Source organism: Trichoderma virens (genome assembly GCF_000170995.1).
Source record: "Trichoderma virens Gv29-8 chromosome Unknown TRIVIscaffold_85, whole genome shotgun sequence".
NCBI classification, from domain to species: domain Eukaryota; kingdom Fungi; phylum Ascomycota; class Sordariomycetes; order Hypocreales; family Hypocreaceae; genus Trichoderma; species Trichoderma virens.
Genome location: NW_014013664.1, coordinates 211,528 through 225,212, shown reverse-complemented (window position 1 = coordinate 225,212; position 13,685 = coordinate 211,528). Strand labels below are relative to the sequence as shown.

Genomic DNA, 13,685 nt, shown 5'->3' with positions numbered 1-13,685 from the left:
GCAATTGAATATTTCTGACACATCGTTCTCTCCTAAAGTGATATGCAAATCCATGGCAGGCACCAGAGTGCCGCGTACCTGCTGCGTCACAGCTAGGCAACCCCGCGCCAAACGTGATTCTCTTAGACAACCAAAATCACCACCAGAGGAATGACTTGGCCTCCAAGTTAACATCTATTCATCAAAAACAACAATTATTGCTGATGAACTGATAATCAGGTGAAAAGATCCATCATCCAAAATGCCAACCGAAGGCGTGTACATTCGTCCATCCGGTCAGAAGACCTTTATTCCCTTGGAAAACAACCCAGAAGTATTCACGTCACTCGTGCACGACCTCGGAGTCTCACCCGGCCTCGGATTCTACGATGTCTACAGCCTGGATGATGCCGATCTTCTTTCTTTGGTGCCCCGTCCAGTTCTAGCCCTGATATTCATCACTCCGGCGCAGATGTATTATGCCGTTCGCAAGGAGGATGGGACTACTGTCTCACCAGCACAGTTGACCTACAATAAGAGCGGCGATGAGGAACCAATTATCTGGTTTCAACAAACCATCGGTCATGCGTGCGGCCTTATGGCATTGTTGCATTCTGTAGCCAATGGAGAGGCGAGAGAGTTTGTCCAGAAGGGGTCCTTCTTGGATGGCCTGTTGAACGAAGCCACACCACTCAAGCCCGTCGAAAGAGCTGCCTTATTGTACAACAATGAAGAGCTGGAGAAGAAACACATGAAAGCCGCAAGAACAGGAAGTTCTCACCCACCTGGAGCCAACGAGGATAACCATTTTCATTTCATTTCCTTCGTCAAGGGAAAGGATGGCCATTTGTGGGAGCTGGAAGGCGCCACAGACGGCCCTGTGGACAGGGGACTGATGCAAGACGGCGATGATGTGCTGAGCGAAGGAGCTCTGGGCCAAGCTATACGCAAGTTTTTGGCGGCTGGAAATGGGAATTTGAACTTTAGCATTGTAGCCTTGGCGAAGAAGCCCGCGCAGTGAGATTTGGTTGGGGTGATGAAGGAATCCCGATATAGTGGTTCGTGTTTCCTTTTACGATATCTGTATCACGAGAAACGACAGAGACTTAGATGAATAACAACGAAACTGAATATTCATCAATTCTGTAGGGCGGTTAGCACAATTCCTCGCAATAACACAAGCAGGTCGCATCGAGGCTTTGCGTATCTTATCAGATCTTGATTTCGACCAGGGCTCCTTTTAAATGCATGGTGGTGGGACGGGAAACGTCACCGAGCCTAGTGCCGGGGTCACGCCGCCATTTCGGAACTGGGAACCCGACTTGCTCCAAACAACTTCAACTTCCCGCTTGAAGCTCATGGGCGCGACACAATCGCGGCACCAGCGTCGGAGTTTGCTATCGCAATGGATAGCTCCCAGGCGCCGCTGATTGCGAGCAACCGCCACGATGACGATGCGCCGTACGATGCCGTTGACGACGAGCCTGCATCGAGGGCTATCTCGGGGAAGGCCATCAACGAGCATCCTAGCCTGTTTGTCTTGATTTTGACGTTTGCCGCTGGAATCAGCGGGCTATTATTTGGCTGTAAGTTTACCATTCGCTTGGGAGCAACAGAGAAGACGCTGACGGGTTGGGGGTTCTCTAGATGATACCGGTGTCATATCCGCCACTCTCGTCTCGATCGGAAAGGCGCTGTCGGACCGAGATCTTACTTCGATAGACAAATCAATCATCACGTCGTCAACCTCTTTGTTTGCGCTTCTCATATCACCATTCTCGTCCCTCATCGCCGATCGGCTGGGCCGCAAACGAGTCATTCTGTACGCCGACGTTCTGTTCATCATCGGCGCGGTTTTACAGGCCGTCAGCTCTACTGTGCCGGTCATGGTAGCCGGCCGCTGCATAATTGGCGCCGCGGTGGGGGCTGCAAGCTTTGTGGTGCCTCTGTACATTGCTGAGATTGCGCCCTCGTCATACAGAGGTCGCCTTGTAACCATTAATGTGCTCTTCATCACGCTTGGGCAGATGGCGGCGTACATCATTGGCTGGGCGCTGTCTACATATGCGTCGAAAGAGACTGGATGGCGGTGGATGGTGGGATTGGGAGCGTTGCCGGCGGCCGTGCAGGGTGCTCTTGTTGCCTTCATGCCAGAAACACCGCGCTGGCTGGTAAAGGCTGGGAGATCTGATGATGCGAAACGTGTTATTCAAAAGGTCAATGGTGTGCAAGGGCGGTTCGATGGCACTGCAGATGCTATTATCAAGGAGATTGAGATTGAGGTCCGCGAAGAGGAGGAGGCACGGCTACTTCAAGATCGCCAGGCCTCGGGCCCCTGGAAGGGACTCGGTGCGTGGCACGAATTGTTGGGCGAGGGCAAACATCGCCGCGCTTTAGCTATTGCGTGTCTCCTACAAGGACTGCAGCAGCTGTGTGGTTTTGTAAGTGCTTTTTAAACAGCCTGGGCTTTACTATACCTGTGACTAACATGAAACTCCCTAGAACTCGCTAATGTACTTCTCGGCAACCATATTCTCCATCATGGGGTTCGAGAGTCCTACGTTGACCTCTCTTATCGTTGCCATCACTAATTTTGTCTTCACCCTTGTTGCTTTGGGCCTCATTGACCGCATCGGCCGCCGACGTATTTTGCTGTACTCAATACCTTTTATGGCCTTGGGACTGCTGTTAGCCGCAGCAGGTTTCTCATACTTATCTCTAAAGCCGTCGCCAACCGCTCATGACGACGATGTTACAACACCGGCAGGCGAGGGCGAAACCAAGCCAGCCGTCGTTGTCCTCGTCAGCATTATGATTTACGTGGCATCCTATGCTCTCGGCCTAGGCAACGTGCCATGGATGCAGAGCGAGCTGTTTCCTTTGTCCGTACGCTCGGTGGGCAGCGGGGTTGCGACGGCAACCAACTGGGCAGCAAACTTTGCGGTTGGCTTGACTTTTTTGCCGTTGATGGATGCGCTGAGCCCGTCGTGGACGTTTGTTCTTTACGCGGCGGTCTGTGCTGTTGGGTATGCCCTTGTTTGGAGGATATACCCCGAGACGGCCGGCTTGAGTCTAGAGGAGGCCACGGCGTTGCTAGACAACGGATGGGGCGTGCGATGATGACTGAGCGGTTGATTTGTTTCCTAATTTCATCTGATAGAGCAACGGACATAAATTACAAGCGCGGAATTAGAGTCCATCCACTCCGTATTGCGTGACACATATTTTCGCGGACTTCCCACGGACCGCGTTGCCATGGTAGCTGTGTACCTGGGTTCTAGGATTGTGCAAGGTACGATGCAAGGTACCGCAGGCGGTGGCTGGGAACCCTTTACTTGGGTCTCAGCGCCAGGGTTCTAGAAAGCTTCCGGATGGCGTGTCTGTCGAATAAAGACAGGGACACATGCACAAGGGATCAGTTTGATGCAACACCTGGATGGCGACAGATGCTAGTGGGAGGCACGCGCAGATTGTGAAACTGGGCGAATGTCACGCAAAGGGCACATGTGCTACGTGCTTATTGCTGCCTTCTTATCGTTTTACGTACGAGGATACTGGCCCAGTAAATCGCGTAAAATAAGTCGGTCGGGATTATTTTGTTGTGATGATATATGAGTGTCCATCGTCAATCTCAGATGAGGCCTTGACATGTAGATAATGTGGTATTAGTTGAGATCTCTACCTATGCATCTACTCCATATTAGATAGGGCTATTATTAGGACTCGTATCTTGCCTTGCAGTGACAATAGACTGCACTTAGACTTGAGACCGCGGCGTTGGGCAGCTATAAATAAAAACGTTCACCCACAACGGCAACCAGTCACATCGAAATGCTGCCCAACGTTATAGCGCATTTCAGCCACTCACAGCCTCTGGTTCCTGCGCTGGCGCTATTCGTTGATCTGCTGATGTGCAAGTTGCGCATGTCGAGCCCCCCAATGCATCAGGGCTGGCCAGTCACTGAGACGGGATAAAAGATAGGGGGTTGAAAGAGGAAAGAATCCAATCATAGAGAAAAAAAAAAAAAAAAAGTCGCGGTGTGCATTTTTGTGTGTCGCTTCTTCCACCCCCCTTGAAGCTGGCGAGTCACAAACACCTCCATGTCTTCCATCCATCCCATCTACAGTACGTGAGAGGTCCTCTGCAAGTAAGCTCCAGTCAGTACCTAGTCGCCTGCACTGTTTCTGTCGCTTGCAGAAATACGAACCCTTGACCTGCCAAACCTTGTCTGAGACATCTTTTTCTTAAATCAGCCACTTGTACTTCGTATTCTCCTCAACGCAAACGGAGCTCTCATGAGCCTCGATCGGACCCGAAGCTTCTCCGGCTAGACAAAGGTACAGCACAGGTACAGCAAAGGTACAGCAAAGGTACATGGCACGTGCAGTTCAGGTGGACGAACGGACTTGTGCTTACCACACACAGACCCCCTCTCGCTCTTCTCTCAACAAGACGAGCCCGGCACACAAACCAGCCTCTTGCAGCGCCATTCCTTTTTTCCTGCTTCTCTTCTGCTGTCGTCTTTCCTCTGGCTCTCCGAGTCTCCCGCAGTGAAGCCGCCGCCACATCTGGCCTTTCGCTACTGGCGCCGACGTTGTGTGTGCGCATGCCGAATACGGCCTCTTTGCTTCTGCCGTCTGCCGCTCGCTGGATGATGTAACGCCTGTCTCTTGTCGCACTTGACTGTCGCTGCTTTTGTTTATAAATTGCTTGGGCGAAACACTTCAACACCCAACGACCGACTTATTCTATATCCTATCGGGCACCCATCGTTGCTCGTTCGTTCTCTCTCAAGTCCGCCACACGACGCTTTCTTCGTCCCGCCAGCCAGCCACCCGTTTGGCTCCCGCGATCACGGCCCGTCGAGCGAATATTAGGGGCGTAGCCGATCCGACAAGAAACCACCCCGGCATCCTGACTCTGGAGGGGACAGAAAGCGAAGAAAAAGATTAGAAAGGGAAAATAAAGAAGCAGAGCGATGCAGCCACAAGCTTCTGCCGCCCAGAGGGCCTATTCGCAGCGGCGATCCCCAGGTGTGATGGATCCTGGGCCGCCGCCAAATGTTTCCGTGCGAGCCATCTCTCCTGGCATCCCGCCGGGCAACCCCCAGCGGGCATCCAACGTTTCCATCAGATCCGCTCCGTCCAGCAGCGGTTCGAGGAGAACAACCCGCGAGGTATGTCATGTCTTTTGTTTGTCCTGCTCCTGGCGCCTGGGCGACTCAAATCCAGCGGCGCGACTCGAGCTGACCGTGTGTGCAGGGTTCATCCGGATCGGGAAGCGGCTCCAACATGCCCTTATCGCAAATCGAAAAGAGCGTCACTCATCTCCTTGTAGCCACCAAGCAGCTCCTTGAGACGCTGACGCAATGGTCGCGCGGCCAAGCAACCGATGCGCAAGTCTCCGATGTCTATGTGCGATTAGGCTACGAGTTCAACATGGCTTGCCGGGCCTTTACGGCCATCAACGTCGACACCTCCGACCTCGGTAACGTCCCCGATCTACTACGAAGCATTCTCGAGGCTTGCCTGAGCCAAGAAGCGAGCGCCGAGAGCTTGGAGAAATATCTGCCTAGGATTCGAGATATCATCATCAACCTGCTCCATGGTTTGAAGCGAAAACAACAGAGATTGCGCCAGAAGCAAGGACGTGAGAGGGATGGCTCTGCTGTACCAGAGAGAACTACCAGCGTCAGTACCGTCGGAAGTGGAAGCAGCGGCCTGACCAATATGCTGGAGGACACCCTGGAGAGCCACCGACCAAACTCACATCGACCAGGATCGGGTCCGCAGCAGAACGGTGGATCATCGCCCACGCGGCGCTTTACCGCTGATCGAGACCAATCTAGGAGTTCGGTTGCTTCAGAGCAGTCGTCTGCGTCAAGCACTACCATGCAGAATATGCCCGTTGTACCACCATACCCAACAGACGACTCGTCTCTGCCCGCAGGGCCACCGGCAGCAGAACTCAACATCGACGCTTTTCCTCCGCCGCCACCGCCACCCCCGGATAAGACTTCGAGTGCCCTGGCAGCGCTGCAAAAGGGCGGCGATTTGGAGAGAAGGGCGTCCCGAAGATACTCCCAGTACCAGATTTCAAAGCATCTTGGAGGATCCGGAAATGTCGTTCCCATGCTACCCTCGCAAACCGGACCGACACCGAATAGGGGAAGGAAAGAAGCAAGGGAGTCGTTACGGGCCGTCCAGTCGCGCGAATCTGTCCGACATAGTCGAACCGCATCCCAAATCAAGAACGGTTCCAGCTTTGACAACTCCCCTATTCGAGTGCCTACTCGGGTAGATGAAGAGACCTTGCCCAGCCAGCCGGCGGTGGTTGTGGAGAGCCCATCTGTACAGAGTCCAGATGACAAATATGCCCCCAGCGCGACTCTTTCCGGCCCTATGACCGATTCCAACCCCTTCATGAGCGAAGCGCCACGCCCTGGATCCAAGAAGGAGCAGAAAACCAAGCTAGACGAAGCCCCAACATCAGCCCCTCATCCCACAGAGTCAAAGCCAAACGAGCCCTACTTCCAGGTTTCGCCTCCTCCGACGCCGACGAAAGACCTGACACTCTTCCTCCAGTACAAATCAAAGGTTAAGAAGATTGTTTTGCCCGAAGGTCGCGACGAGCTTTCTATTGGGCGCCTGCAGCTGGCATTCATCGAAAAGTTCTCCTGGAACACGCAGCAAAACGGAACCGACTTACCCGAGATCTATATCCAGGATCCCGTATCCGGTGTGCGACACGAACTGGAAGATCTAAGCGACATCAAGGATCGAACTGTTCTAGTACTCAATGTGGAGCCGCTGGATGAAGTTAAACGGCACATCGATGAGGGCATGTTTGCGCTCACCAAGATTGTTCGAGAGGTGAAGCAGAATGTTGATGACCAGGCCGTCACTCTCCAACGGGTGTCGGATCGCCAACAGGAGGCAGCCAAGGAGATGGCCCAGATTGTCTTGGAGCAGGCCCAACAGGCGCCTGTGCGAGTTACAGACGGGTCGAAGACGCTCTTAGGAGCTGGCCGGAAGCTCGACAGTGGCCAGATGGGAGAAATTCAAAGCCTGCGGCGCGACCTCGCTGTGCTCCGTCAAACCTACTCAACTTTCCAGTCTGAGATTCAGACTTCCATGTCCACCCTTCGCACCAAGGCCGCCAATGTCAAGTCTGTGGCTGTCAAGGCCGCGATCCCTAGCATGGAGGGAGATGCCGGCTACGCCTATGTCTCCAACGGTCGGAAGCAACTTAACGCCGACTCCGACCGATTGGTGGCCAAGGTTGACGATCTCCAAGATTTGGTGGAAGACTTGCGAAAGGATGTCGTGCACCGTGGTGTTCGACCACTGCCCCGACAGCTTGAAGGTGTTGCCAAGGATGTTACAGCACTCTCTAAAGAGCTGAAGGCAATGGAAGACTACATGCACAAGGAGAAGCCAATCTGGACCAAGATTTGGGAGAAGGAACTCGAGGACGTTTGCCAAGGTCGTGATGAGCTGCGCATTATGGAGGAGCTGCTTATTGATCTGCGCGACGACTTGGAGAAGGCGTCAGAGACTTTCACACTCGTTGAGCAGGCTACAAAAGAGCAGATGAAGGACAGCGGAACGGGCCACAGCGCTAGCACTGCCCGCACCTTTTCTAAAGGCTTGAACAACCTTGGCAACAGCCTTGACCAGAACGCTGCCAAAGAGGATATGTTGGGAGAAGTTCGAGCCCTTCAGCCCAACCACCAGGACCGTCTGGAGGCAATTGAGCGCGCCGAGAAGCTACGACAGAAGGAATTGAAGAACCGCAACGACAATGCACTTCACCGTGAGATTCATGCCTTTGTTGCCGAAGGCAAGCTGAAGAAGTCTGGAGGTTTCGAAGAAGTTGAGCGCGCACGAATTGCCAAGGACGAGAAGATTCGACGTGAGGTTTGGGAGCGGATGAACGGTTATGTCGCCGGCGAAGATGATGAGGAAGAGGAAGAGGAGGAGGAGGAGGAGGAAGAGGGCGAAGAGGAAGAAGAAGAGGTTGTGGACGAGGAAACCAACGGAGGCGCTGACGGAAGCCAGCCTGGTTCACCCAAGAAGACTGATGGCGCCGCAGCAGCCAATGAATCCTAAGGGGGTTATTGCGATCTCCTTGAATGGACAGAGGAAGGGAAAGGGGCCGTATACTCTTGTTTTGCCGAAACGACTTCCTGTCAACCACCTGAGTGACCTTTTTCACAGGAGCAACTTGATTGTCTTTTTCCCTTTCAAGTTTATCGCTCCGGCCCTTATCCCTTACCTTACTTTCTTTTCTTTTCTTTTCTTGTTAATGTTGATCGATGTGAGGAGATCCAATTGGATGGTTGGACAAGATATCTGTCATTATCATGACGTCTCCTTTATTTTCCCCCTTTTTTTCTTTTTTTTTTCTAAGAGTATGTTACAACATACTTTCATCTCTAGATTACCCCCCCTGCTTCGCTACTGTTGATCGGGCTGGTCTGGTCTATCCTGTTCTCGTTATATTTTTTGTATGAAATTGATGGTAAAGAAAGTATGTATTACTTTTTTGAGGAAGGAGGCGAGAGTTCATTGATGGATGGCTTTGATGGATGGACTGATTGACTAATTAACTTGTGATTGAATTCATAGCGGAGGCGAATGACGGATTCTGCTTTACCTATATCTCTTTTTTCTTTTCTTCATTATTATATCAGTTGGTTTTTTTTTTTTTTTAGTCTTTGTGCTGCATGTTGGTTGGATTTTTTTTTCTTCATCGTTAGCCCTTCTTGTAGATTGGAAGAGATTGGGAATCCTTGTGTCGTGGGAGAGTGGTGGACTTTTTGTGGAAGATTGAGTAGCGGAGATGTTTCAATCGAGAACAAATAAGCATAATTGAATCCTTGGTTCAAGATGTGTAGATGTGTGCAACCGCAGAGACGGCTTTTCATGGAATACATTTGACCGTTGGATAGCAAATATCAGACATTGGGCACATATCTTCCTTTTGTATCTCATAAAAAGTAAATTTACTCGAGTCCCTTAAAAATCATACATAGAAAAGAAGAAGAAGAAGAAGAAGAACTCCAAATCATCCCAGCAATGCTAGTTTCTTCATCCCTGATATCACCGGCGGCTCCATCTTCTTGCCCTGCTCTTGCATCCACTCCTGAAACACGCCCTCACCCCCCGTAGCCTTCCACGCATTTGCCTCATTGGCAGCAGCCTGTTGATCCTGCTGCTGCTGTTGCTGTTGCTGCTGCTCCGCCGATACGGCAAACACTTCCCTCACAGCAGCCTCACACGCCTCCGTGACGTCCGCCATGAGCGTCTCCGCCGCGCGAGCCCGCTCCGCCATTCCTCTCCTCACGAGAGCAAACACCAGTCTCTCCACCTCGGATTTGGACGCCTCCACGCGCTCAACCAGTCGTCGGACACTGTTGACGAGATACTCCTCTTCGTAAACAGTGCCCTTTCGACCTCTGGCACGCTTCTTCTCCTCACGCCGCCGATTCTTGCTCGTCGCTCTGCTAACGCCCGTACCAGCGGTACCAACACTACCCGCCTTGCCGGTGTAGCGCGTGAACAAACTCGCCGACGTGCTAACGCGCGAACTTGCTGCCACGGAGACGTCATCGGGGATGTCCATCCCGCCAGCCCGCTCACCCTCGTAAAAGGCAAGAGGGTCTTCAGCAGCCTTGAGTCGCAGCTCAGCAACGCGGGGAACTTGAGCACGGAGCTGAGCTTTGCAATCGGCCAGGAACTCTGTGGTTCGCCCAAGCGCTTCGGCGAGCCCGACGTCAATGGCAGTCTCGAGAAGATCCGGGCGTGAGTTCTGGATGACGAGGCGGATGGCTTCAGCGAAATGGTAGCCACGGCAGAGACACTTGACAGCCATCTCGAGTGAGGCTAGGTAATCGAGATGAATGGTCGCGGCAGAGGAAAAGTCCTTGGCCTCCCAAAGCGCGTCTGCAAGAGCGGTGGCAAGCTCGGCTTTGCTGTCTGCGGAGAGAGGAGGATCTTGCTGGTAGGCAGTGAAGAGGCATTCTTGCCAGCATGTGGCACCGGCTGAGCGGTAGCAGCTGGTGGCTTTGGCATAGTTCTTGATTGACTCATATGCCAGGCCTGCTTCCCGGTATTGAGACTTGGACTCGAGGTAGATGGCATAGATTTCAGTTAGGGTCTGCAAGCGGGGTGGGTCGTATCGGTACAGTTTGAGGGAGTCTTGGTAGAGGTCGTGCTTGCTGGTGTAGTTGCATAGCTCGTCGAATGCATCAAGAGCTTGGAGATGAGCCAAGGCCTTTTGCCGGCGGGCGAGATGGTCGTCAATCTCAAACTTGCGACGAAGCTCGGAAAGGACGTGAAGGTTCTGAATAAAGGGGAGGTATTCTCTTGGGTCTCGCTGAGACTGCTGCGCAACAAGCAAAGCAAGGTCAAGATTGTATAGACCTAGGGCGTTTTCATACACCCGGTTGACGTCGACCAAGAAGCAAATGTGCTCTACAGCCTTTTCTGCGAGCTTCTCATCCTCTTGCATCAGCTCAGCAACGAGGGTCAGTCCGTCATCCATAGCAGGAGGAACTTTGCAGACATGAGCTGAAATGATGTTTTGGAGGTGAGTCGTTTTGTGGGATTGAAGGGCCTTGAGAACTGCGTCACAGATAGCATTGACCTTGGAGCCGTGAGGCTTCTGCGAAGGCAATGCCTCAGGGGCCGTATTGATACCATAGGGCAGGGCTTTTGCCCGCTTGGTGTCTAGATACATTGTCTGCGTGACATCTTCCTCTCTGTGAAATGGTAGTCAGTAGATGAAGCTGGAGAAGCACATGAACAAAGAACATGGGTTGTCTTTACCTGAGTGATGAGAGGAAGAGATCAATATAAGATACCTCCTTTAGCTGGTCCAAGAATAGGCTGACGCATGAGAGGAACTGCTCAGGCTTGTGGTCGTACAGAATGTTCATATCAACTCGCTGGGACCGGCAGTATGAAAAGGCTCGTGCGTAGTTCTTTTCCTCAATGAGGCTTCTGATACCGGCAACGACCATGGCTCTGGGGAAGATGGTTTCTAGATTTCCTCGTGGCATCTGTAGCACAATGCTCATGTTGGTTGGCATTGCGGTGACTAAACGGGAACCACGCTCCACGCTGCGGCATCTCTCATCCTTTTCGGGATCATCAGCAGGAACCTCCAAATCTAAACCAAGTTAGCACGCTACTAGTCACGGTTGGATCTCGTAGTATTTCAAACTTACCCTCGACGTCTGCCACCAAGTGCACGTACTTGACGAAATGGTTGCTCGTGGTGAAGATGAGATGATTAGGCGTGACAATAAAGGATGTACAGTTCTTGGCCAGCAGCCGAGAGTTTGCAAAGATGTGGCCGGCCCTTGAAAGACCGAAAGCCATCTCGACGTCATCATGCTTGCTGATTTCGAACCACGGGAGTTGTGTCGCGAACTGAACAGGAAGAAGGTCGTCACCCGAGTTGGAGAGCCTATACAATCTGCCGGACTGGTCTTGGCCGTAGCTTTCCACGGCAGAATCATCATCCCGAGTTGCGGCAGCTCCTAGTACCAGATTGCTGTCCAGCATACTAATCTCAGCAGAATTTCCTTCGCCAGTAGATACAACCAGCTGCAAATGGCCCAAATCGTCTTGGTAGCCCATGCAACGTAAGCTGTTATCGGACACCCAGCAGATTCTCAGCGGCATGTGGTGCTCTGGCATATTAGGGGTATCAAATGGAAGCTTGAGCCTCTCCACTGGCCTAGTAGATCTTCCATTCTTTAGGGGCAGCTCGTAGAGATCCACGCCCTTCTGATGCAGGACTGCGAATGAGGAATTTCCGTGTCCAAAGGCTACATCAACCACAGAGGACTCTGCCTTGACCTCAAATAGGGCCATGGGAGGAGGCACGTTGGCAGTGCGAAAGGGAGTAATTTTGACGTTCTCTCCATCAATGACAGCAACTACACCATTATCGTTGGGTAGCCGGCATGAACCTCGAGACGTGTGGAAGATTTGCTCGGCCAGGATGAGGCTCCCAGCAGATGCCGCTGCGAATCGAAGTGCCTTTTCCGAGTGCCAGGCTAGGCAGGCAAATCCCGGCTCCATGGCAATCTCTTGCTTGAGATACCAATGGTAGTTGCCCATAGTCCAAAGCTGGATGGTATCCGTGAGAATGACTGCCAAAACTGTCGAATCCGAGTTCCACTCGAGTCGAATCCTGGCGTCGCTGGCATCCAAAACAGCCCCGTTCGGTGACCGCAGAGTGAACTGTCCGTGTCGTAGGCCGTTGCGCTCGAAAAATACAACATCGACTCGATCCGCCAGGCGCTGAATACCAGCAATCAGATTGCCAGACGGTCTCCAGCTCAGAGCACCTTCAAACCCGTCGACGGGCTCGCTGGCACTATCCAGCTCTCCCTCACGGGAATACACCCTGATTACTCGTCGAAAGCCCTCTTGAGCCGAGTTGATGGCTACGAACGCACCATCTCCACGCCAGCTAATGGATACCGACCCGTCCTCGTTGGTGCTCGGAAGGCCCTGATCGACCTTTTCAGGTATCGTGGGATCTCGGAGGGCCTTTGCGCCGCGGCCCTGGAACTGTGTTTCCTTTTTGCCCCATCCTACTGATACGTGCTTTGACGCCTTGAGATCCTCCTCGGTCATGGTGACTTCGGCAACGGGGTCAAAGGCGCCTCCCATGAAGACGACAGTGTCAGCCTTGGTGACCACGGCAAGCAGCTCCTCGTCCGGGGACCATCGCGCGGCCGCAATTCCGGCATCAATAGATCCCATAATCTCAATGTGAACATGGCCAGTCGAAAGATCCTCCCGCACCGTAATGATATCACCGCCTTCTAGAACGAGACATGTTGTGCCGCTGCCACTCAGATAGTGAAGATTGACGATGCGGTCGACGAGGAGATCGGGGTTCGGACTGGGCGCATCCCAGCGAGTAAGTGTGCGTCGATTTCTTTGGGAGACTGCATGTCAGCATTTTTTTCCTTTTTTCTTTTTTACCCTTTGTCTATACAGCGGCGAGGACGCATATCTCGAAAAGAAGGAAACACAAGAAAAAAGAAAATCGCTGCCCCGCCCCCGCCTCAGTCGCAAAACACAAATGCTGCAGCAAAAACGCACATGGAATCAGCGTCCGACAGTCTGACCAGCTCAATCGTCGGGTTCTCGGCAGTCGGCCCTATCGTGCACACAATCTCGTCATTCTCGGGATCCCAGCAGGCGGCGGTGATGTCGGGATGCCGCCATCTTCCGAATCGGAGGTTGCGAAGGTTGCGCATCGTGAAGAGGCGGCTTGGAGGGGCTCAGCGCATGAGCAGGAGAAAAGCGAAGCCCTTGTCGATGGGCTGATTTTGAACAGGTGGAAAATCGGGTGACTGCGGCCTCGTTTCGTCTTTTGGTCGTTTCTTTGCCTCAAGAATGTATTGTTCCTTTTTGAGGCCAAGCGCCGTGGATGTTGAGACGATGGGATTATTTTTTATTTCTAAAACAAAAAGTTTCTATTTTTTTTTCCTCCACCAAGCTGGTTGCGCATTAGATGACTCGCAGCCTGAAGCCGTAATTTTTGCGGCAGATCGGCGCTAGCAAGGGCCGACGTTGCTTAACGTTTTAAGCAGCAGTGAGCACAGTGTATTCGCAGTGCTTACCTAGGTGTTTCGTTATATTACCAGTACCTGAATGTATATATTATGGATGCT

The 13,685-nt window shown here is 52.5% G+C and overlaps 4 protein-coding genes across 4 annotated transcripts; 3 read left to right on the top strand and 1 right to left on the bottom strand.

Moving 5' to 3' along the window:
* Positions 1-208: 208 nt before the first annotated feature.
* Positions 209-1,175, top strand: TRIVIDRAFT_216625 (uncharacterized protein; the record flags this gene model as incomplete). Its single annotated transcript, XM_014097451.1, has 1 exon — positions 209-1,175. One exon carries the CDS (start codon positions 242-244, stop codon positions 998-1,000), a length of 759 nt encoding a protein of 252 aa, XP_013952926.1.
* Positions 1,176-1,384: 209 nt separating this feature from the next.
* TRIVIDRAFT_44305 (uncharacterized protein) lies at positions 1,385-3,099 on the top strand (the record flags this gene model as incomplete). Its single annotated transcript, XM_014097450.1, has 4 exons — positions 1,385-1,565; positions 1,627-2,195; positions 2,322-2,420; positions 2,482-3,099. The coding sequence occupies 4 exons, from the start codon at positions 1,385-1,387 to the stop codon at positions 3,097-3,099; spliced, it is 1,467 nt and encodes a 488-aa protein (XP_013952925.1).
* A 1,859-nt stretch (positions 3,100-4,958) lies between these two features.
* Positions 4,959-8,031, top strand: TRIVIDRAFT_113058 (uncharacterized protein; the record flags this gene model as incomplete). The annotated part of the gene is made up of 2 exons (XM_014097449.1): positions 4,959-5,156; positions 5,242-8,031. Coding segments are annotated over 2 exons (2,988 nt in total), but the record flags the coding sequence as incomplete, so codon positions are not given.
* A 1,018-nt stretch (positions 8,032-9,049) lies between these two features.
* Positions 9,050-13,268, bottom strand: TRIVIDRAFT_43582 (uncharacterized protein; the record flags this gene model as incomplete). Its single annotated transcript, XM_014097448.1, has 4 exons — positions 9,050-10,745; positions 10,813-11,155; positions 11,214-12,943; positions 13,111-13,268. The coding sequence occupies 4 exons, from the start codon at positions 13,266-13,268 to the stop codon at positions 9,050-9,052; spliced, it is 3,927 nt and encodes a 1,308-aa protein (XP_013952923.1).
* Positions 13,269-13,685: the final 417 nt, after the last annotated feature.